Source organism: Phodopus roborovskii, unplaced genomic scaffold (genome assembly GCF_943737965.1).
Source record: "Phodopus roborovskii unplaced genomic scaffold, PHOROB, whole genome shotgun sequence".
NCBI lineage: Eukaryota > Metazoa > Chordata > Mammalia > Rodentia > Cricetidae > Phodopus > Phodopus roborovskii.
Genome location: NW_026126480.1, coordinates 36,020,389 through 36,043,341, shown reverse-complemented (window position 1 = coordinate 36,043,341; position 22,953 = coordinate 36,020,389). Strand labels below are relative to the sequence as shown.

The following is a 22,953-nucleotide window of genomic DNA, read 5'->3' as shown; positions in this document are numbered from 1 at the left end:
ACTATGTAAAAGATATGTCCCTAAAATATCACAGAAGTTAGTACCTAAGAATTACATCCACTGAAGCTCCAAGGCCCACTCCCCATCATCATTTAGCCCTGCCAACCTCTCAATGATTTCTGATAGTTGGTCTAGCCGCTGCTGGGGAAACAGTACAGCCTGATGGGCAGCCTCGGTATAAGTCCAAAAGATGGGGTTGCTGGGGCCTGGAGAACGAGGGCTGATGGGGCTGGCAACAGGCTGGGGCAAGGTACAGAAATCCAGGACTTCAGTCCCATATACAGGTGCCAGGGCCCCATGAGCCTCACTAAGCTGGAAAATCCGTTCTAAGCGTTCAGATCGCTGTTGCTTCCGCTTTTCTTCCAGAGAATCCTAAAGAAGAAAAAACAAAAATTGGTGTATTTAAGAGTTTGCAACAAAACTTTATAAAGACCTAGATTCTTATTTATAGATGGAGTCTGTAATAAGATCTAAGGCAGATACCATGTGCTTTTTATCATGTTAAAATTTGTTAATGAGAACGACTGTTTTCTCTATAAGAGAAAACCCATTTTTCCTTGTAATGCTTATTAAAGCAAAATTCCTGAACACCAAAATGAAGACCTAGAAATTCAACAATTTGTAGCAAGGCTGATTTGTGGCAATTTTCAACTTCAGGAAACCTAATTTATTTTCTTACAGTAGAACCATGTAATATGAATGGACACTTGCGCACACGTAACAAATAAATGTAATTAAAAAATAAGCAAATATTCAGCCAGGTGTGCTGCCTTTAATTCAGCATTCTGAAGGGAGTGCAATCTCAAACAGGGGGGAAGTCAAGGGGTATGGGCTGCCTAAAATAGCAAAAATGAGAAAGGGAAGAATGGGGAGAATGAAATAAGGAGGGTATTTTGTTTTCTGAGACAGTGTTTTTCTCTTTGTAGCTGTAGCCATCCTGAAACTCCATTTATAGACTAGGCTGCTCTCAAACTCCTGCCTCTTACCTCCTTGTTAAAGATGTGTGCTACTACCACAGGGCTAAGGAGGGGACTTTCTATTTAGGACGTAAAATCTTTCTCTAGGATGGTGAAAAAAACAAAGAAAAACCTCAATGCTTCATGCTCTACTTAGGTGATAACCTTAACTATTGTATCTTTAGATAAATATACTGCTCTGAATTTTGGTTTCATTTTTTTTTTTAAGACTTTCTGTAAGTGTGTATTTTTTTTTTCTTACACAATTTAACTATAATAGCTCACTTTCAAGTTCTGTCAACTACAGTTAGAAACTACACAGCAGGCATTAATAGTAACTCATGGATAAACATATTTCCAAAATGGGGGAAAGGATGGCTCATTAAGAACCAATCAAATCATCCACAGTATAAATAAAAGGCTATTTTTCTTTATATGTATGTAATTTTTACGTCAGCCAATATAACCAATAGGGCATATAATAAAAATTAACATTCCAATTAGAAGTTTATGACAAATTAAGGAACTTCAAACCAAAAAATGGTCTACAAATATAGAATATTTATAAAATATACTATTCATATAAATTTGTATTTAAAATTACATAGCTCCCAATTAGAGTCATATTTATCAGACTACTCCCATGCTCCCCGACAAGATAAACCACATCCCCCCAACACAAATACATATATTTTTAGTATTTAGCATTCACAAAGATACGAAATATGAAGGACAGCAGTGTTTTATTTTTTTTAAGCATAACTTTTCAGTGAATTCGTGAACCCCAGTTAAGAACTGAAGATAAACTCTAAAAAAGATTAACAGAATTTCAGCTTCTATAATCCTACAATCTTCATAGTCACAAAACATGGTAGACAGTCAGACATTGCTACATTGTTCTGATCATTTTACTTCTAAATAGATTAACAAAGACAAAAACAAACAAACAAACAAAACTTAATGTGGTAAATTCACACAACTGGGTTTTATACAGCTATAAAGCAAAGTCAAATTCTGAATTTTGCAGGAAAATGTATGTAACTAGAAAAAGACTTGAGTGAGTGAACCCAGTCTCAGAAAGATGTTATATGTTCTGTATCATATGTGGAGTGCCTATAGAGACCAGGAAGCTATAAGAGGGATAGAATATGTGACATTTGTTAGAGCAGTGGTTCCCAACATGTGGGTCACACATCAGGTATCCTACACAGCAGATATTTATATTATGATTTCTAATAGTAGCAAAATTACAGTTATGAAGCAGCAACAAAAATATGGGCGGGGGTTGATCACCCCAACTGCCTTAAAGGGTCAAAGCATTAGGAAGGTTGAGAAACACTGCATTAGAAAGAGACTATCGGGTATGGAAAGGGATGTGGGTGGGGAATGGGGGAGAGCAGAGGATAAGGGGAAAGTTAACCAAAACTAAAGATGAAGATAAAAGAAACTTGTAAGCTAATTTAAAAATATTCAGGGCACATATTCTAGGCCAGCCTGGTATACATAGTAAGTTCCAGAACAGTCAGGGCTACTTAAAAAGAGACCTGTTTAACATTAAATAAAAATAAATTGTGTGTGTGTATTCAAATAAATGGGTAAGAAATATTCCTTAGCATTTAAGAGTGCTTGCTCTACAACTGTTGAGTGCCTGAATTTGGATCCCAATACTCAAATAACACACTAGTCATTCTCATAAATGCCTGTGGTCATGTCACTGAAGGGGACAGAGAAGGTATCATGAGGTTTGTTGGCTCCAGCAAGCCAAAAAAATGTAAACCCCAGATTCAGAGCATGTGTCAGGTCTCAAATCAGTGAACATCGATAGAGGACCCTTGGTGCTCTTTCCTGACTCTTTCCCCCTCAAGCATACCACATAATTTTAATTCATTATTTGTGTATGGGTGTTTTGTGTGCATGTATGTTTATGCACCACATACATGCAGTACCCTGGAGGGCAGAAGAGGGTGTTGTACCTCCTGGAACATGGAGTTGTGAATCACCATGTGGGTACTGGGAATTAAACTCCAGTCCTCTACAAGAACAAGTGCTCTTTACTAGCAGGCCAACTCTTCTTCAGCCCACACACAAGGTGGGAAAAGAAGAAGAAGAAGAAGAAAAAAAAAAAAAAAAAAAAAAAAAAAAAAAAATAAGGCATAAGCAGGTAACTTGCATGGGTGGATAAGACTATTCTTAAAAGTTGTTAAGTTATCAAATGAAATCCAGCTGCTAGGTATGAGATATCTACCTATGAACTGTTGGTTAGGGAGGACCCAGAAGGCACCCAAAGAAGACTATTCACATTGCTCTTGGTTTCCAACAAGGTGAGATGATAAAACCCTATTGCAGAAGACTCCATACATTTTGGATAGGACCTAGCTGTCACAGTGCCACAAAATGTTCAACAAACTACTAGGGGAGTAAAGTCGGAGATGGCCTTTTCTGGCTGTGAACCCTACAAGTTATAATAAAACCAACATGCCAGGAAAGATGTGCCCATCAATTTAACAGTGGCATGTTATGAAGATATCCAATTGCTTTCTGCTTGGGTTTGAGGCATACTCCACAGGAAGGAGGTTGGTACTTTAAACCTGCCCAAAAGTTAGTGCCTGGGCTGGTAAAATGGCTCCGTGTTTAATGTACTGACATACAAGCCTGACTACTTGAGTTCAGAGTGCCAAGATGCATACTAAACATTTATTTCTGTGTTTAGATCATCTTGTACTCATCTTGCCATGGTGCTGAGAATAATTGTTAAGTGCTCAGCCCCAAACAGGTCATCACCCTTTCCACAGCTCAGAAACACCAAGCAAATAGAAACAGAAATGAATGAGAAAGAATGCTACAAAATGATGTCTTTTAGGTATGACATAGCTATAACATTCATGAACTCACAGCAGCTGTGTAGTTACCTGCACAAGATGGAGCTAAACAACATCCCACCACTAGTAGTTAAAGGGGAAAGGCAGAGTCATTTTCTTCAGTGATATAGCCACAGTTTAATAACCACCCACTTATGCTCCTGTAAATGAACCTAATTAAACTTGGTGGATCACCAAAAATAAAACACAAAACAAGCACTCAAGAGGCAGAGGCAGGCGGATCTCTGAGTTCAAAGCCAGCCTGGTCTACAGAGCTAGTTCCACAACAGCTAGTGATATACAGAGAAACCCTATCTTGAAAGAAACAAACAACCCCCAATACAAAAGACACTGAAGTAAAGTAAGAGGGGGACTGTTGTGGAATAGACTATTTGTTTCACTATGTAAAGAGGTGTTAACATTTGTTTCTGTTCCAGAATAATTGCTTAACTATGTAAAGATGTGTTGCTGTTTCACCTTGCCTGCCTAAGGCACCTGACTATTCTAATAAAAAGTTGAACAGTCAATAGCAAGGCAGAGGAGGGATAGTTGGGGCTGGCAGGCAGAGAGAAAAGGGGAGCCAGTGAGCCAGCCCACCAAGGACCAGACAGGCAGGCAGACAGACAGGGAGGAAGCAACAAGAAAGTATGATGGACACTATGTAGATGAGATAAACAAGCCTTGGGGCAGCACATAGATGAACAGAAATGGGTTCATTTAAGGTAAAAAGACAAAAGCAAAACCAAAAACAGCTAGCTAGAAACAAACATAAGCTAAGGCCAAGCATTCATAATTGATTAGGGGCCTGGCAGTCCATGAAAAGCTACTACAGGGGACTTGTGAAGAAAGGGTGCAAGAGGGGTAGGAAGGAATGCAAGAAGTTATGGAGGGTGAAAATGCCCCCCCACCACACACGTTATTTTTTTTTTAATATTTACTTTTGTGTGGAAGTTCCACAAGCCTGTATGACTCTGCAACATGTATGTGCAGTGATCATCAGAGAGGTAGGTGTCAGATTCTCTAGGACTGGCGTTATAGATGGTTGTAAGCCACTGTATGGATGCTAGAAATTGAACCCAGGTCCTTTTTGAAAAGCAAGCAGTTAGTACTCCTGCCACGGGGTGTCAGTGCATACCCTTAATACAAACACTTGGGAGGCAGAAGCAGGTGGGGCTCAGTAAGTTCAAGGCCAGCCTGGTCTACAAAATGAACTGCAGGACAGCCAGGATGGTTACACAGAGAAACCCAGTCTCAAAAAACAAACTGCTATTGAAAAGATAATTCCAAAAATTTTCATCGACTGCCAAAAATAAATAAATAAAGCTGGGTGGTAGGAACTTGCTAATTAGTCACCTAGGTAGAGTTTAAAAGGGCAACTTATCAGCTCAGAAATCTTAAAGACCTTGATTGATTTCTTTCCCACATCTGTCCTTCTAGTTTGTCTTTAAAACTACCAAATTGTTAGCCATGGTGGTACACTCCTTTAATCCCAGCACTGGCAGGCAAAGGGAGGGGAATCTCTGTAGGTTCCAGGCCAGCCTGGTCTACAGAGCAAGTTCCAGGACAGACTCCAAAGCAATACAGAGAAATTGTCTTGAAAAAACAAAACAAAACAAAACAAAAAAAAAAAGAATGCAAGCACTGGTGATATACCTTAGTGAAGTTTGCTTAATAAAGAGGAGAGTTTTAACAAAGAATAAACAACATCTCTGACAGGGAGAAAAAGACAGGATAACTTCTGGAGGGACTCTAGACCTTTCTGATCCTAGGTTATTTAATTTTGTACTGTTGAGTGTACTCTTTGGTTTTGGGTACAACCCCTAGCTAGCACCACAACACAAACTAAACATCCCACCAAAGAGGAGTCTATCCAAATGTGACTTGGCCCATGATACACTAGGCATTATAACTTCTATCCATGCTATCAACATTACAAGAAAACTCAATATCCAATTCCTTTGTGGAAGTGAAACTTACCAGATAGAAAGGGGAACGAGGTGGTGGTGGAGGCTGGCGTCGAGGCCGGGGCCCACTGAACGAGGTAGCAGTGGGAATAGGACTGGGAGGACCAGATCGCAAAGTCAGTGTCTCAGGCTCATCCTTGGGAATGGATAGCCGGTTTACCATGGTGACAGGTAAGGAAGCGGCACCAGATGCTGAAACGACGAGGGAAGACGCCTGGGAAGCTGAAACCTGTGTTAAGGCTGGAGCCAGTGCTAAAGTTTGGGCGGCAGATGGACCCAGAGCGGGCGCAGGAACTGAGGCAGGGCTCAAAGTCAGTGTTTGCACTGAAGTTGGGACCAGGAGTGAAGCAGATGATGAAGCTGGAGCCAAAGTCAGTGTGTGAGCTGGAGCTGGGCCCATTGGAGAACTTGGAGCCAAAGGGGGTGCTGGAGCCAGAGACAGTGTTTGAGTTGGACCCAGTGATGCTCCTGATGCTAAAGACAGTGTCTGCCCTGGTGTTGATACCAGGGATGATGCTGGAGTCAATGACAATGTCTGAGTTGGAAAGGGCCCCTGAGGGCTCCCTGTTCCTAAAGAATGTGTCTGAGATGGAGACAACCCACCAAGAGTTGCTAAAGTTGGGGCTAGGGTCAATGTCTGAGTACAACCCAGGCTTGAGAGAGGCGATGAAACAGGGGCTGATGCCATAGTTGTTGATGAGGGAGCCAATACAGGAGTTGAAACTGATACCAGCGACGATGAGGGTAAAGGGGTTCCTGGCATTGATGGAGGTGTTATAGCTGGAACTGGAGTCTGTGATGGAGCCAGAACAGGAACAGAGCCTGGTGATGGAGCCAGGACTGGAAGTGGAGCCAGAGGAGGAGTTGGAGAGGAGCCCAGGATTGCTGTTTGTGAAGCTGTCATAGGAGTCAGGGAGGTGACTGAAGCCTGAGATGTAGAAGGTACTGGAGCCAGAAGGGAAGCCTGAGCTGGAGCGGAACTTGGCGATACTGGGAAAGGGCTGGCCAAAGCTGAAGCTGGCACCAAGACAGGTGAACATGCTGGGGCCACAGGTGAGTTCAATCCTGGAACATGTGCAGAGGTGGTAGCTAACAACAGAGAGTGACCCGAAGTCTGAGGTGGGGATAGGGCTGGAGTAGTAGCCAAACCTAGAGCCAAGGGTGACACTGATGGAGAAACTCCAGCTGATGCCAAAGGTGGTCCAGAGGCTGCTGAGACAACAGCCAGTGCTGGAGCCACACTGGTCAAGAGAGCTGAACCTAAATCTGAAACAGGCAAGGGGGCTGTGATGGGTATGGTTAGTGGAGCAGAGGCTGGCGCAGGAAGTGTGGCAGGAACAGAGATGGGAAGTGAAGACGACACAGGGACAGAGACTGTAGAGGACACAGGACTAGCAAGGGGAGAGGAATTGTGAATTGTCATTGGAGAAGAGGCTGGCCCAGGGAGTGAGGATGGTCCAGGCAGAGAAGAAGAGATGGTCATGGGAGCAGCTCCAGGTGCTGATGCTGTAGAAATACAAAGGACAAGTTAGCTGCATGAAGAATTATTTTTCTGCTCCTGCTACCACCTGTCCTAACCCTTCCACTAAGCCACAAACTTCCCCAATTTCACAGAAACCTTTCAGTTCCCTATCAGATCAAAAATGTAAGGAATAGGGTAGCTTGGCCTTTCTTTAAGATTCTGACAAATATATCATAAATAGGTCAAGGCTTGAGACTCATAGAAAATTAAGACATAATGCTAACAATGGGATCTATTGTGACTACAATAGATCAGGAATACAAATGTGTCGTTCATTTCTGATAAAAAGTTCTGGCCTGGCTGGGCATTGGTGGTGCACACCTTTAGTCCCAGCACTCGCAGGCAAATCCCTGTGAGTTTGAGGCCAGCCTGGTCTACAGAGCTAGTTCCAGGACAGGCTCCAATACAATACAGAGAAGCCCTTTCCCGGAAAACCAAAATAAATAAATAAATAAATAAATAAATAAATCTGGCAGCATCATCTTCATCATTATTATTCTGGCCTGAGCCATTATAAACTCACCACTGACTTCAGGCGAAGGACTGTGGACCAGCTTGAGGAGGGGCCTCACCAGAGTGGGTGTTGGTATGGGGGCTCGAGTTGTACCCAGAGAAGGTGTGGTTAGACGGTTAGGGGTTAATGTAGGGCGTGATGTCAACACAGCTGGAAGCCCAGAACTTGAAGGCCGGGGTGCTGGTGCCAGTGGTGGAACAGGAGTCAGTCCATCCCGAGGGGCCTGTCTTACTACAATCTTCACCACACCTGTATTGTTCACCATGGATGGTGGCACTGCAAGAAGAAGCTATATTGAGAGGAAGGTAGAAAAGAAACAAGAGACCCAAAGGATGGAAGAAGTCCAGGGGAAAGAAAAATTGGCAGACAGATACTGGAGATTATTGTCAAGAGAAACAACACTGAGGGAAGGCTAGACACACAGGTGGCCCAGGACATGCCTGGAAGGACCAAGGCCAGGTAAGGGCTGAGCAAATACAAAGGCCAAGAGCCTCACCCTGGTTAGCAGCAAGCGGAAGGCTGAGGCCAGTGGGGGCAGGGGTGGTGCTGGGGGTCGAAGAAGGCAGCACAGAGACAGGGGTGGGGCCAGGGGTCGGGGCCACGGCCTGGATGAGGGCCACATGGGCAGGCTGGCTGATGAGGTGGTGCTGCCCCCCTGCTGACACCAGGTGCACCACATTCCCTGGGTTGAGGGAAAAGAGAAAGAAAGAGAGAAAGAAAAAAAGAAAGAAGCACCTATCAGCCTGAGGGCAGAGGCAAGAGCAAGAGAGAGAATAGGCAAGAAGTAACGGCTCTAGAATTACTTTTTCCTATTTTTAGCAAAGACCCCTTCCAACCATTCCCTCTGGCCCTACCCACCAAAGCCAAGAAACATAAAAGCTGACATCTGAAAAGTCACACAAACAAAGAAGACAGAATAAAGAGGAAAAAGGCAGGACAGGGGGTGGGTTTTACCTACTTTGCAGCGGGCGGGGCTGCCCCACAGCCAGCTGGCGCACCTGGGCACCAGTCAAAGTCAGTTTGTTGCCCTGGATTTGGAAGGTGAGAGGTTTGCTTCCCCCAGCACTTGTCACTGGACGTTGTGCCAAGGAGGCCAACTGCCCAATGCTGACTACTTCTCCAGCTATAAACAGAGAAAGACTTATGAACACAGGGCTCATGCTGTCCAAAACCACATCTCAGATCCTCACAAAACACCTATCTTCCAGAGTCTAAACCTTTCCCATAATTTATCATGTTCAACAAACTAAGCCTCCACTGACAGTCTTTGTCTGTAATCTCCTTTCTATTCTCTAATGGCCTGCTACCAGATGACAACTACCTCTTGTTCTTTATCCTAATTTTATTTTTCTTATGATTTGCATCTAGGAAATTAAACTCAAGGTCTTATACATGTTGGGTAAGTAATATACCACTGAATTACACCACTATCCTCCAAATATTTATCTTGCTGAGCTTACCACTATCCACTCATCTATGGGACATCTCCCCCATAGAATAAACTGTGAATTCCTTGAGGTCTCTTATCTATGATTTACCATTATCTAAGCAATCCTGCTCCTCTTTTCCTGCTCTCTAGCATGTAGCTTTTTTATCTTAATACCCTCGTCACATAGGCCTAATAACTTACAGGGCAGACGAGCCTGCATTTCAGGAGACAAGATGAGGCGTTGTGGTGTAGAATTTGGAGCTGGCACTGCTGTGGTGGTAACAGTTGCTATGGTGGTAGAAGTGGTGTTAGCAGCAACAGGAGAGAAAGTGTACCCTGGAGGCACTGTGAGGGGCTTCAACAGGCTAGAGGAGCCTGGAGGTGGAGCTGGGCTCAGGCGAACTGGGGCAGGTGGGGTTGGCTTCAGTGACAAGGTTGGTGTGGGAGGCCGTGAGGTCCCACTCATGACTCCCATGGATGATGGCAACACTGCAGATAGAAACATCTGTCAGATACATCTTGACAAAAACACTTTACCTGGGCCACAAAAGCCTCTATACTACCATTCCTTCTAACTTCTGAGCATTATACTCCCTAATCCTTGAACTGTTAATTTCACTACTTTGTACTCAGATGCAACCCCATTTTACTTGGTTTCCCTTTAACTCACCCTGGGGGAGAGGACCAGTATTTGGCTGCAAGGGAGACAAGAGAACAGGTCCAGGTGGTCGGGATGCAGGAACAACTGGGGTTCCAGCAGGTGTAGCTGACACCATGAGTGGTGCTGGTAGCACTGGGGTGACTGGACCAAGGGTGGGCTGGGCTGAGACCTCAGGGACTGGAGGGGGACGGACTGGGACAGGGCCAAGAGGTGCCCGAGGGCTGTTCACCACCACCACTGTACGGCCTTCTTGCTTGGGCACTGGCTGTAGCATCCTATGAGGAAAAATTAAACGGTTAAGTAGACACAGAAGGAAAATATATAACAAAAGAAATTAAGACCAGGCAGAAAGGTTATACAAACAAAAAGAAGAAAGAAGAGAGACTCCCCTTAAGGAGAAAGTGGGATAGGAAACAGAGATAACCAGAAAGTACCAAAAAGAGAGAACAAAACCATCAGCAACACAGGAGTTCCTCTCAGAAATCTCCCAGTCATTCTGCTACCCCAATCCCTTACACATTGAAGCAACCAGTATGAACTAACCTAGCTTACAAGTCTGTCTATTCTAATTCCTCCTCTTACTTAGAAAAAACTCATTCCCTTTTCTTTAACGCATGTACCTGTTGACCTTCATCTTGACAGGCTTGGGTCGAGGTGGGGGATCAGGAGCAGTAGCTACCTCTAACAGAATGCGGCGGGAAAGACGGTGTCGGGGTAGAAATGTGTCAGCCTCATATCGAGAGACTCGACCTTCCAGGCCAATGAGATCAAACCGACCCATGTCAATTCGCTGCCACAAGAAACACAAAGCATGTTATCAATGGAACCATTTTGGTAATAATGTCCTAGATATGACATCAAAAGTAAAGGTGTCTTTAAAAAAAAAAAAAAAGAAAAAAGAAAACTAACAAACTGGACAATTAAATTTTAAATTTCTGTGAATGGAAGAACACAGAAAAGGCAATCCACAGAAAGCAACAAGACACCTGTATGTCACATATGACAAGAGGTTAATTTCCAAAATAAACAAAGAACTTAATGACAAAACAACTAAATTTATTTAAAAAAAAAATCAGCAATGTCTTGGATACATACACATTTCTAATGACATATAAATGACCAATAAGCACATGAAAAGATGTTGAAGATCAACAATCATTAGAGAAATGCAAATCAAAACTACATTGAAATACCACTACTCATAATAACAGTTATTACTTTAAAAAAATTCCTTTGGAAAGGATATGAACAGAAGCCCTGCAACGCTGCAAGTAGTAATGTAAAATATACAGTAGCAGCTATGGATAAATAAGGCAGCTCCTAGAAACATTAGAAATAGAATTACCACATGATAAAGCAACTTTTTTTTCCAGCTGGCATTATTTATTTCTTTTTTTGGTTTTTTGAGACAGGGTTTCTCTATAACAGCCCAGGCTACCCTGGAACTCCATTTGTAAACCAAGCTGGCCTCAAACTCACAAAGAGATCCACCTACCTCTGCCTCCCAAGTGCTGGGATTAAAGGCTTGTGCCACCATTGCCTGGTACAACTTTGAGCACAGACTCAAAAAGCAAACAGGAACTCACGATTATCTGTATGTTTTATAGCAGCATTGTTCATAAAAGCTGAAAGGTAGGCTGGGTATGATAGTGCAAGCCTGTAACCCTAGCACTTGGCTGAGCAGAAAGGTCTTGGGTTCAAGGATGACCTGTACATATAGCACACCGATCTCAAATAAAATTAAAAAACAAATTCATTCAAATAGTAGAATCTACAAATCAAATGTCCACTCAGAGATAAATATAATGTGGCATTACCCACAGAATGAAATACTGTTTATTCTTAAGAAATCTGAGAAGAACATCTGAAGCCCTGTTTGGCTTTGGCCTCACCAACAAAAATTCTCACCTGGAATTCCTTGATTTCCACCCTGCTGGCCAGCCCTATAAAAACTCCCAGGCTGCTAGCCCCCACAGTGAGCCAATTCTTCAAAGTCAAAGTAAGGCTAGTATATATTCTGGAAGAGAAGTGAGGAAGTGAAGTGGACAAAATTGTGGGCCTCGTGAGTTCTAGTTTCTGCTGCCCTCCCCTAAAACAGGATAGCTCATTAGGGTGAAAAAGGAATCCTGTATACCTAATAGCCATGCAGTGAGAGGGCATTTAATTCCACTACAAGGGACATTAATATCCCATCTTGAGAAACTGATAAGTCTAGCCTCTAAGCTACAAAGAGAAAACTAGGTTTTGTTTTTCTTTTTTTCCCATAGTGGAGAAAAGAGGGAAGGTGGTGGGAGAAGGCTAGGCAGAGTTCCAGGTTTCTTAACAAGTCAGTCTCAAGGAGCACTGTATGTATGATGGGAATGAGAGGTTCAGTTATTATCAAGATTTACATCCAAAATGGCTCCATGACTCTCTGAAAGAAGTCCCAGGAGTAACTCTACTACTTTCATTCAGTGGTTGACTCTGAACTAGGGACTGATGGGTCATCTCACAGCCTGCTACATTTCCCAGGCTTTTTGTATAAATGAAAGCCAGTGTCACTTTGCTGGAGATTAAGCTTCAGACCTTATTTGCACATCAAGAAAAAGAGTAAAGGGCTAGGCAGTGGTGATGCATGACTTTGACCCCAGCACTTGGGAGGCAGAGGCAGGCAGATATCTGTGAGTTTGAGGCCAGTGTGGTCTACAAAGTGAGTCCCAGGACAGCCAGGACCCGAACTAAAAAGAAAAAGAAAACTTCTCTCCCTAGCCTCTATTTTAGTTCACATTTGAGAATACTAACATATGCTAACACAGTGGTTTGTGTTGACCTTTTCTCTATACTCTTTTTAACCACAGCCTCTTCTCCCCCCCCCCCCCCTTCTTCAAGACAGGGGCTTTGGAGCCTGTCCTGGAACTAGCTCTTAAAGACCAGGCTGGCCTTGAACTCACAGAGACAGAAATCTGCCTGCCTTTGCCTCCCAGTGCTGGGACTAAAGGCATGCACCACCACCACTGGGTTAACTATAGCCTCTTAATTACCAGCATCTTTTATCTGGGAAAGAGGTGTGGTGTTTATGTAAAGCTTGTTATTTATACTGCTACTAAACACTAGGACTACAAACTATGGCACTATAATCTGACAAAAATACCCCAAATATTTTTAGCACTGGGAATAGGGTATCAAAGTCTCAGGTACTACTGCAAGCCTATTCTAAAACTATATAGTTGAAGATGCATTTGAATATTTAACCCATTAACCTTCATTCCTCACAAGTATGGACCACCATGTCCAGCTGATATGGTGATGGGGATCAAACTCAGTGGTTTATATCAAACTCAATGCTTAGCAATTGAGTTATACCCCAAGGCTAACATTCTCTTTAAGAAGAAATATTAAGCCAAGCAGTGGTGGTGCATGTCTTTAGTCCCAGCACTTAGGAGGCAGAGGCAAGCGTATCTTTTTGAGTTTGAGGCCAGCTTGGGCTACAAAGTGAGTGCCAGGATAGGCTCCAAAACTACAAAGAGAAACCCTGTCTCAAAAAACCAAAAGAAGGAACATTAACTTTAAAAATGGGTTGGGGAAAGACTTTTTTTTACATTAGCTACAGTGTGGATAAACAAGTACTTTATGATTCTATTTCATCAAGTACTCAGAATAGTAACAGAGTAGAATAGTAGATGTGTGGGGGAAAAGGAACAATTGCTTAATAAATACAGTGTTTTAGCTTGAGAAAACAAAAACAGTTTTGCAAATGAATGGTGGAGATGATGACACAATATAACTGTTCTTGATGTTACTGAAATGTAGACTTAAAATAGGTCAAAATGATTAATTTTGTTTACTATATTTCAACTATATTACAAAATTAAGAAATTCAGGTTGATGGCACATGCCTGTAATCCTAGCACTTAGAAGGTAGAGGCAAAAGATTAGAAATTTGAGGTTATCCTTAAATAGATGACCCTATCTCAAAAGCTGGGAAAGAACAAGCCTGGTAGTGCATGTATTTGATTCAGTATGGGGAAGGCAGAGGCAGACAGAGCTCTTCAGTATGGTCTATATAGTGAGTTCCAAATCAGCCAAGGATACATAGTAAAACCCTGTCTCAAAAAAAAAAAAAAAAAGAAAGAAAGAAAAAGAAAAAAAGAAAAAAGTGGAAGGAATAAGAAAATAGTATTTACCAAACAATTACAGATATGCATGACATTCTCAAAAAGTGTTAACTTGATTCTCATGTACAATGCACACTAGGCCTTATAACCCTTGCTTTTATGGACAAGAAGAAGTTTAGGCTGATTGATAATGGCCAAAGATCACATGCCTAGAAATAATGAAGGTAGGATAATAGTACCGAGTTGATAAAATACAGAAACAGTAAATATGTAAAAGGTCTGACCCTAAAGAAGAGGTAGGAGGTTTAGAAAAGGAACTACTAACCTTAGGGGCAATTACATACCTGGAGTGGGTGGACATCAGTAGCCCTTAGCACCAGAGAGGCGGTGCTAAAGCAGATGCCTGGGGTAATGAAAGGGGAGGTAACAGGTCGAGGGTCAAATAGATTTGGATGATTGCAGACTTTCCGCAACTGCATCAAAATGTTGATGACACTCATGAAATGGCCTGTAGCTAGTGTCTCCTTAGTTCTGGGGAGAGAGGAAAAAAAAAATAAGGGACACTCTGACATCTACCTGGATTCTAGCCCAGAGTACCAGGGCCTACCCTCAGTCCTCCCTTACGTGGTTTGTGCCATGAAGTCATCATAGAGACAGCGTTGGCGTTTGGAAAGCCGACATCGGATAACATGCTCATACTTTTTGGGCATCTGCTTCTCAACGTCTACCTTAACTCGGCGAAGCAAAAAAGGTCGCAGGACCTAAAAGCAAATAAACAGGGTGCTAATAAAAGAGTGGGCACAAAACTTCCCATTGTCTGTCTAGATGGATCTTGACCCCAGAACAAGTTAAAGTACTGGTTTAATCCATCATCAAATTGTCATCAAGCATGTCAGATACCAATTACACCACGCAGATGCAAATCTTCCTTTCATGTAACTTACGGTTAACAAAGAAGACAACAAACACAAAGATAATTATATCTCAATATACAAAGATGCACCAAGAGCAAACTAACTTTGAAAGATGACTCAAACTATATCTAGAGGAAGGACATGATTACAAAAATAACCTGTGCCCATAATCCTAGCCACTTTCAAAGAATGAATCAAGCAAATTACTTAGACCCAGGAATTCAAGACCAATCTGAGCAATGTAGTGAAAAATCTTACCAGAGGAATAATAAAAATAAATAAATCATAATCCATGAGAGAAGCTGAGTAAAATCTGTGGTTCTGTGTAATACACAGCTAAGTGAAAAAGAAAACATTCTTTAGTATGTATACACTGTTCTGCCTGCATGTATGTCTGCAGACCAGAAGAGGGCACCAGATCTTCTTATACATGTGGTTGCTGGGAATTGAGCTCAGGACCTCTAGAAAAGTAGCCAGTGCTCTTAACCTCTGAGCCACCTCTCTAGCCCCAGAAAGCATTCTTAACATGCCTAAGGTCCTGAACTCAATTACCAATACATTAGGGGGGGAAAACGTGGCCATGACAGTCTAGAATTCTAGAGGCAAACAAATCTGTAATCATATGATATAGGATTGTAAGAGCAAAGGCAGACTAATCAATGTAAATTCAAGGTTAGCCTGATCTATATATATATACCCAGTTCCAGTTTCAGGACAGCCAGGGTTATATAGAGATCCTGTCTCCAAAAAAAAGTGTTTTGTTTCGTTTTGTTTTTTGCTGGGCAGTAGTGACACATACCTTTAATCCCACTCAGGAGACAGAAGCAGGGGGATCTTTTGTGAGTACAAGGCCAGCCTGGTCAAAGAGCTAGTTCCTGGACAGTAAAGCTGTTATAGAGAGAAACCCTGTCTTGAAAAACCACAAAGGAAAAAAAAAAAAAGAAAAGGAGGGAGACAAAAATCTTATAGGACATAATCTAAAAAATATAAGAAGATTAAAAAAAATTACACTCATTATTATTTCCTAATTTTGAATGGTATTGTGGTACATGCCAAATTCCAGAATAGCCTGGGCAATTCAGAAAAACTCTGGAAAAAACAAACCAATAATACTTTCCTGGTTTTTTCTTTTGTTTTGTCAAATGATGGTATGACTACTGACCAAGACATAATAACACCAGAAATATGTGTTGTCAACAAAATGATTCAAGAGAAACCATCAATTAAGACAAATTGTCAATTAAAGATCCTATATACAGCTAGCTGGGTGAGATGGTACTCGCCTTTAATCCCAGCCAACACTCAGGAGGAAGAGGCAGGCAGATCTCTATGTCCCAGTCTAGCCTGGTCTACAGATCAAGAGTTCCAGGACAAATATGGCTGTTACACAGGGCCTATTTTCTTGGAGGGGAAAAAAAAAAAAAAAAAAACCCCTATATATACCCACTATATAGTAAATCCAAGTCTTGCTTTGGCTACATATCAAGATCCTGTTTCCATTAAAAGGGAGCTGGGAGTATTCATATTGGGTAGCATCCCATCATCTAATCTAGTGCCAGAAGAATAACAACACTCTGGCCTCTGAAGGTACCTGCTGATACCTGAGTGAGCTCATTCTCTCAAAACACACCCCCCCACACACACACCCCCCCACACACACACCCACACACCCACCCACCCACCCACCCCCACACCCACACCCACACACACACCAAAACACAACTTTAAAAATGGTTATCAGAGCTGGAGAGATGGATCAGTGGTTAAGATTACTAGCTGGTCTTCCAGAGTCTCACTATGTAACTCTAGAACTCACTGTGTAGATCAGGCTGGACTTACACTCAGAGACCTGTCTGTCTGTCTGTCTCTCTCTCTCTCTCCCTCTCGAGTGCTGGAATTAAAGGCATGTGTCACTATGTCAGGCCAATTTTTTAAAAGATTTATTTATTATGTTCTGCCTCCATGTATGCCTGCAGGCCAGAAGACGGTACCAGATCCCATTATGGATGGTTGTGAGCCACCATGTGGTTGCTGGGAATTGAACTCAGGACCTCTGGGAGATCCGAAAGGGCTTCTAACCTCTGAGCCATCTCAACAGTCCCTAAGAGTTACTTATTCAGTATATATAATAGTGTTCTGTCTGCATGTATGCATGTATGCCAGAATAGGGCATCAGATTTCATTATGGATGGTTACAAGCCACCTTGTGGCTGCTGGGAATTGAACTCAGGACCTCTAGAAGAGCAGTTAATGAATACTCACTCTTCAATACTGAGCCATCTCTCAAACATAAATTTACTTACTTTATTTTTAGTCTATGTGAATTGGTGTTTCACCTGCATGTATGTCTGTGTGAGGGTGTCAGATCCTCTAGAACTGCAGCTACTGAGAACTGGGTACTGAGAATTGAACCCAGGTTCTCTGGAAGCAGTCAGTACTCTTAATCACCGAGCCAATAAATTCTCCAGCCCCACAATTTTTTTAAAAATATCTATTCAGAACTCACTCTCTAGACCAGGCTGGTCTCTAACTCACAGAGAGCCACTTGTGTCTACTGCCTAAGTGCTGGGATTAAAGGAGTGTCATAAAATAAAGCTTTTTTTTTTTTTTCGAAAAAGGAAAAAAAAAAAAAAAAACCACCTGGGTATGGTGACACCCACCTTTCACCCCAGCATTCAGGAGGCAGAAGCAGGCAGATCTCTGTGGAATTTAAGGTTAGCCATCACTAAATATTGAGACCTTGTCTCAAAAGCAAAAAAACAGCTAGGTTAAGATCACTGGCTGTTCTTCCACATGTCCTGAGTTCTATTTACAGCACCTACATGGTAGTTCACAAATATCTATAGGGGGATCTGATGCCCTCTTCTCAAAATAAGAAATCTTAAATGTTAAATAAATAAATGCCACTCAAAAACTGATTGCAGGTCAAATCATCTAGAAACTTATATTATCATCATATAGGCAATAGTCAATGCTTTGGGGAGGAGTATGCTTGTGAAATATAGAGTGAAAGATAAAAGGGCCAAAACAAAGGAGAAGAAATTACTCTGTGGTTAAGAGTGCATACTGCAGGGCTGGAAAAAGGCTCTGCAGTTAAGAGCACTTCTTCCAGAGGGCCTGGATCCAATTAACAGTACATACATGATAGCTCACACCTGTCTATAACTCCTGCTCCAGTAGGCCTATCACCCTCACACAGACATACATACAGGCAAAACACCAATACATATAAAATAAAAGTAATTCACAAAAAATAGTGCATACCGCTCCTGTAAACGACTGAATTCAGTTTCCAGCATCCATGCTTACAACTGCCTATAACTTCAGCTCCAGGGTACACACACACAAATACAAATGTACAAATACACACATATACATAAAATAAGTTGCCTGGAGGTAATGGTGCATGCCTTTAATCCCACCACTTGGGAAGCAGAGTGAATTCCAATACAGCCAGGGCTATGCAGAGAAACCCTGTCTTAGGAGGAAAAGTGGGGGAGGAGTGTTTCACAACGGTGAAATGTAACTATTGAAAAGCTGAGCCAGAGACAACGCCCCCAAAAGAAAGCCAAGAGATACAGTTCAGTGATAGAATACTTGCCTAGCACATGCAATAAGGACCTAGATTTAATTTCCAGTACCAAAAAAGAGTGTAGGGGTACATGTCTTTAATCTCAGTACTCAGAAGACGGAGGCACATAAAAAGCTCTGTGAATTCAAGCCAGCCTGTCTGGTCTATGTATGGTGTTCCAAGACAGCCAGGCCAGGATTACATGGAGAGACCCTGTCTCAAAAACAAACAAAACAAAAAAAACCCAACAAAATACATTAAACAAGTCCAGCCAGGGCTAGAGATGTGTCCATGGTTAAGAGCACTGGCTGCTCTTACAAAAAACCTGGGTTCAAGTCGCAGTATCACATAATGGCTCACAAGTGTCTGTAACTCATTACCAGAGTATTTACACTTTTTTCAATTCCTTAAACACTAGGCAAGGTGTATGATGCACATAACACATGCAGGCAAACCACTATACATATAAAAATAAAAATCTAAAAAATAAATTTGTCCAGATAAAGATCAAAGAAAGTATCCCAACTACAGAAAAGAAGAGTGACTAAAGCAAGGCTGCTCAGCTTGGCAACAATTATTCCCTTGAACATTGCAGCTTGACAACTTACTTCAGGCTAACACTGATTTCTCCCTCTAAAGCTTTACTAGGTATCGCCCTTAATTTTTACTAATATGAATACCTTTACAAACAATACAGGCCCTACCTTGTGAAGGCGTTTGACTAGACCTTCATTATATTCTTGGCTTCCCTCAATCATGCCAGTTAGAGGGTTAGAGAACCATTCCTTGAACTCTCGATGAGACTGGAAGACATGTGGCATCAAAAAATGCATCAAGGACCACAATTCCATGAGGCTATTCTGCAAGGGAGTTCCTGTCAGGAGCAGGCGCCTCTGGCTGTAAAGAGAGAAGGAATTATGAAAATCCCAACTTTCTGACTACCTTTATATACTTCTTAACTCAGGGAGCCTTCATGCCAAAACAACTCTCCCATGAATCTCTATATTCATCTTTACCTGTTGAAGTTGAGCAGTGACTGCCACCGTTGAGACTTGAAATTCTTGATGTTCTGAGCCTCATCCAGGATGAGATAGCGCCAGTTCTTGCGACGAAAAGCCTGGTGATCCTGTAGCACCAGCTTGTAAGATGTGATACACACATGGAAAGCATTGGGCTTGGTCCAGCCCTAAGAGGTCAAAAAGAAAGCAGAATATAATGAAGTAGAAAAAACACACAGGAAAACACAAGGGTGAAGGGAAGATATGGTAAAAGTACTCAACCACAGAAATCAGGTTGGAAGAAATGAAACAGTATCAGCAAGAGAATGGAACAGGAAAATAAGGCAAAGTAATTCATATGAGGAAAGGATCTAAAACTGAAGGACATCAATAAGGGAAGGGATCACATGGAAGATCAAACCTGCCGCTTGAGCTTCCTCTCTTTCTGAGCTCCATAGTAAGTGAGGATTTTAAAGCTGGGACACCAACGTTTCAATTCCATCTCCCAGTTCAACATCACGCTGGTAGGAACAATAATTAAATGAGGACCCCAGTTACCTGTTTAGCAAAAGAAAAGACATAATAAGACTATGTAAACCTTACAGCTCTGACTCCTTAAACAGAACCCTAACTAGCATCTTCTGATGCTGCTTAAGACATCAGCACCTATGTTGTCCTCCTCATATAGTTAGTTACTAACAAGACTCAATGAAGCTACCGAGAGAGCAATAAGAGAACAGTTATTTTTCTCTTTCCTGCTGGTGAAATCACCACTAAGTAATAAGATTCCCCACCAGTAATTAGTCAAGAGGCCCCAACAAGACTCTACCTTTCTCACAGGCCAAGTGAGCAAGCAAGGAGATGGTCTGGATTGTCTTCCCCAGTCCCATCTCATCTGCAAGAATGCCATTAAGCTTTTTTTCATACATAGTAACCAGCCAGTCAAGGCCAATGTGTTGATACTCTCGAAGCTGGCCCCGTAGAAGAAGTGGAATAGGTGTCTTCACCTAATAGAGAAGAAATTATTACACATGGTAGAAATGAGGCACTTATTAATAGGAAACATAATGTCAAGATATGAGAAAGAACTGTAACCTATGAATACCTGGGTAGTGGCCAAAGTATAACCCTTGGGCTGGAGACTTTCAGCTGCCGCAGCAATATCAGTAATTTCTTTCTTAGGCCCTAGAGTGGTGGTAGGACCTGGGGTAGGAGGCCCACTGCCCCCATCTGCTTCACTTCTTTCCTCATCCCGAGCAAGCAAGTATTCTACCCCAAAATCATCATTGTCATCATCATCTCCTTCATCTTCTTCCTGTTCTTCATCTGCTTGGCTTTGTGACTGAGCATCCTCAGACTCATCAGACTCAGATTCTTCTGACTGCAAACTTCCACTCATTTCTTCCTCCTCAGAATGTTCATCTTCCTCATCCTCACTCTGAACTTCAGCAGAATCTAAATCACAAGACCAAACCTTAGTAAGCGTCCCTTCAACAGCCACCCTCCCGAGTTACCCTCTGAACTACATACTTACCTGACTGACTGCTATCTTCTTGAGCTGCCTCTTCAACTTCTCTTGTTTCCTCTAGTTCACAATCATAACTATTGGTTTCAACTTCATCTTCCTCTTCGCTATTCCCAGAGCCTGGAGCAGAGGCATCATAAGCATAGGCCCCTGGATATTGCTGCAGTAGCTCCTCCATAGAAAGCTCACCTGATAGGGAAAAGAGAAGTAAACATACCATTTCTTTTCAAGGATTGGGAAATAGTTATTTGAGTGATACTTGTTTCTTTTACCCAAGTTCCATCTCTCAGGCCCAGATCTACAGGGAGACTATGGAGACATTTAGGACCAGCTAATAAAACCAATCCTTATAACAACCATAATAAGTGTGGCATTCTCCTGAGAAGGACAGTATCTACATGTAAAATACAAACCATGACAACAAGAACAAACCCTTTTTTTTAACTTGTTATCTGTTAGTAGCACACAAACCAAATATTACTCAGAAACCCATGTTTTTATAGAAGTGGACAATAACATAGACCATTTAGTGTGCATTTAATCTTCAGGTTTTAGATTTATCTTCTTATTTTGCAGATGCTCAATCGCCTTTTCATGGTGCCTGATTACATCATCATAGTGTTTGTCTTCTCTCAGAAGTTTCAACCCTCTTTATTTAGGCTTCTCCCTCTTTCCAAAAGCCCCACTAATTTCTCAGAGCGCCCATGTCTAGGTTCTTCTACGAGTATGAGCTCAAGCTTCAGTTGGCAGGATCTTCACTAAACAGATACCAAGCCACCACACCCAAATCAGTAATGCTGAGTCTATCAATATCTTGGGATCCACTGAACCACCCTTTTAAAATTCTGACCAAATATCACTCATATCCTGCTACAGTAACTCTTCCTTCAACTGAACTCTCAGACCAAATAGTTAAACTCCATCATGACCACACATCACTTTCTACGTATAAATGCCTTTCATTTACAAATCTCTTTGTCATTATACCTGAGTTACATGTGAAACTTATGTAATAAGTTAACTAAAGCTACAAAGACAAAAATATCAGATTTACTGTCTACTTATCCACCAATTTTCTGCGGAGCAGAGACAGAAAATAGATTTTCAGTAAGATATCTGGTAAACGTCACCTTCTCGAGCCAACTCGCTCAGTTCCATGGCATGATCCACCTCTCCTTCTAACTGCTCCTCAGCTGCTATGGTATCCTCTTCATCCTCTGCTACAAAAAAAAAGAGAATGAAGTTTCCATTGGTGAGCCCAAGAGGATAATTCCAAAACCATGACCTCACACACACAGTCCTGGTTAAAAACTAGGTGGAAAACAAAACAAAGACAAATATAGGAAAGAGATTTGTAGGGAAGATGGACAATTGACAGGGGTGGAAGGTGAGAGAAACCAAAATGCATTATAGACATGTATGGAAATGACAAAGAATAATTAATTACAAGAGAACAGAGCACTGTGACACATGCTCTTAATCTTAGCACTTGGAGGCAGACACAAGTGGATCTGAATTCAAGGGCAGCCTGGTCTATGGCCATGGATACATAATAGACCCTGTCCCAAGAAAACAAATAACAAAAAAAGACAAAGCAAGTCTCACCTTCATCTTCATTGGCAGTAAACTCTTCATCATCTTCATCTGGATGCCAATGCTGTTGGTTGCACTGTGTAACAGAGGAAGGTGGAGGGTTTACCTGCTTGGGAAAGTGTAAAAAATGGGAGGACTTTACATTTGAGCATGAGGTTGGGGTGTTGTGGTAAAAGCCTTTAATCCTAGCACTGAGAGGCAGAGGCAACTCTGTAAGTTCAAGACCAGCCTGGTGTCTACATAGTGAGTTCCAGGACAGCCAGAGTGTCAAACAACAAAACGCGGGACATGGACACACACACCTTTGATCCCAGGACTTGGGAGGCAGAGGCAGGAGGATTTCTGTGAGTTCGA

The 22,953-nt window shown here is 42.0% G+C and overlaps 1 protein-coding gene across 2 annotated transcripts in view; it reads right to left on the bottom strand.

Moving 5' to 3' along the window:
• Srcap (Snf2 related CREBBP activator protein) overlaps nucleotides 1–22,953 on the bottom strand; it is a 52,088-nt gene that overhangs the window by 12,468 nt on the left and 16,667 nt on the right. For both annotated transcript variants that reach the window (XM_051193058.1, XM_051193057.1), the window contains exons 9-26: nucleotides 22,612–22,705; nucleotides 22,137–22,226; nucleotides 21,016–21,195; nucleotides 20,587–20,936; nucleotides 20,311–20,488; nucleotides 19,903–20,039; nucleotides 19,500–19,669; nucleotides 19,188–19,380; nucleotides 14,623–14,759; nucleotides 14,343–14,529; nucleotides 10,525–10,694; nucleotides 9,914–10,179; nucleotides 9,445–9,732; nucleotides 8,773–8,937; nucleotides 8,311–8,496; nucleotides 7,824–8,090; nucleotides 5,792–7,284; nucleotides 107–372 (exon numbers count right to left, since the gene is read on the bottom strand). In XM_051193058.1, coding sequence (XP_051049015.1) covers nucleotides 107–372; nucleotides 5,792–7,284; nucleotides 7,824–8,090; nucleotides 8,311–8,496; nucleotides 8,773–8,937; nucleotides 9,445–9,732; nucleotides 9,914–10,179; nucleotides 10,525–10,694; nucleotides 14,343–14,529; nucleotides 14,623–14,759; nucleotides 19,188–19,380; nucleotides 19,500–19,669; nucleotides 19,903–20,039; nucleotides 20,311–20,488; nucleotides 20,587–20,936; nucleotides 21,016–21,195; nucleotides 22,137–22,226; nucleotides 22,612–22,705 — 4,817 coding nt within the window. The remainder of the gene's footprint in view (nucleotides 1–106; nucleotides 373–5,791; nucleotides 7,285–7,823; nucleotides 8,091–8,310; nucleotides 8,497–8,772; nucleotides 8,938–9,444; nucleotides 9,733–9,913; nucleotides 10,180–10,524; nucleotides 10,695–14,342; nucleotides 14,530–14,622; nucleotides 14,760–19,187; nucleotides 19,381–19,499; nucleotides 19,670–19,902; nucleotides 20,040–20,310; nucleotides 20,489–20,586; nucleotides 20,937–21,015; nucleotides 21,196–22,136; nucleotides 22,227–22,611; nucleotides 22,706–22,953) is intronic.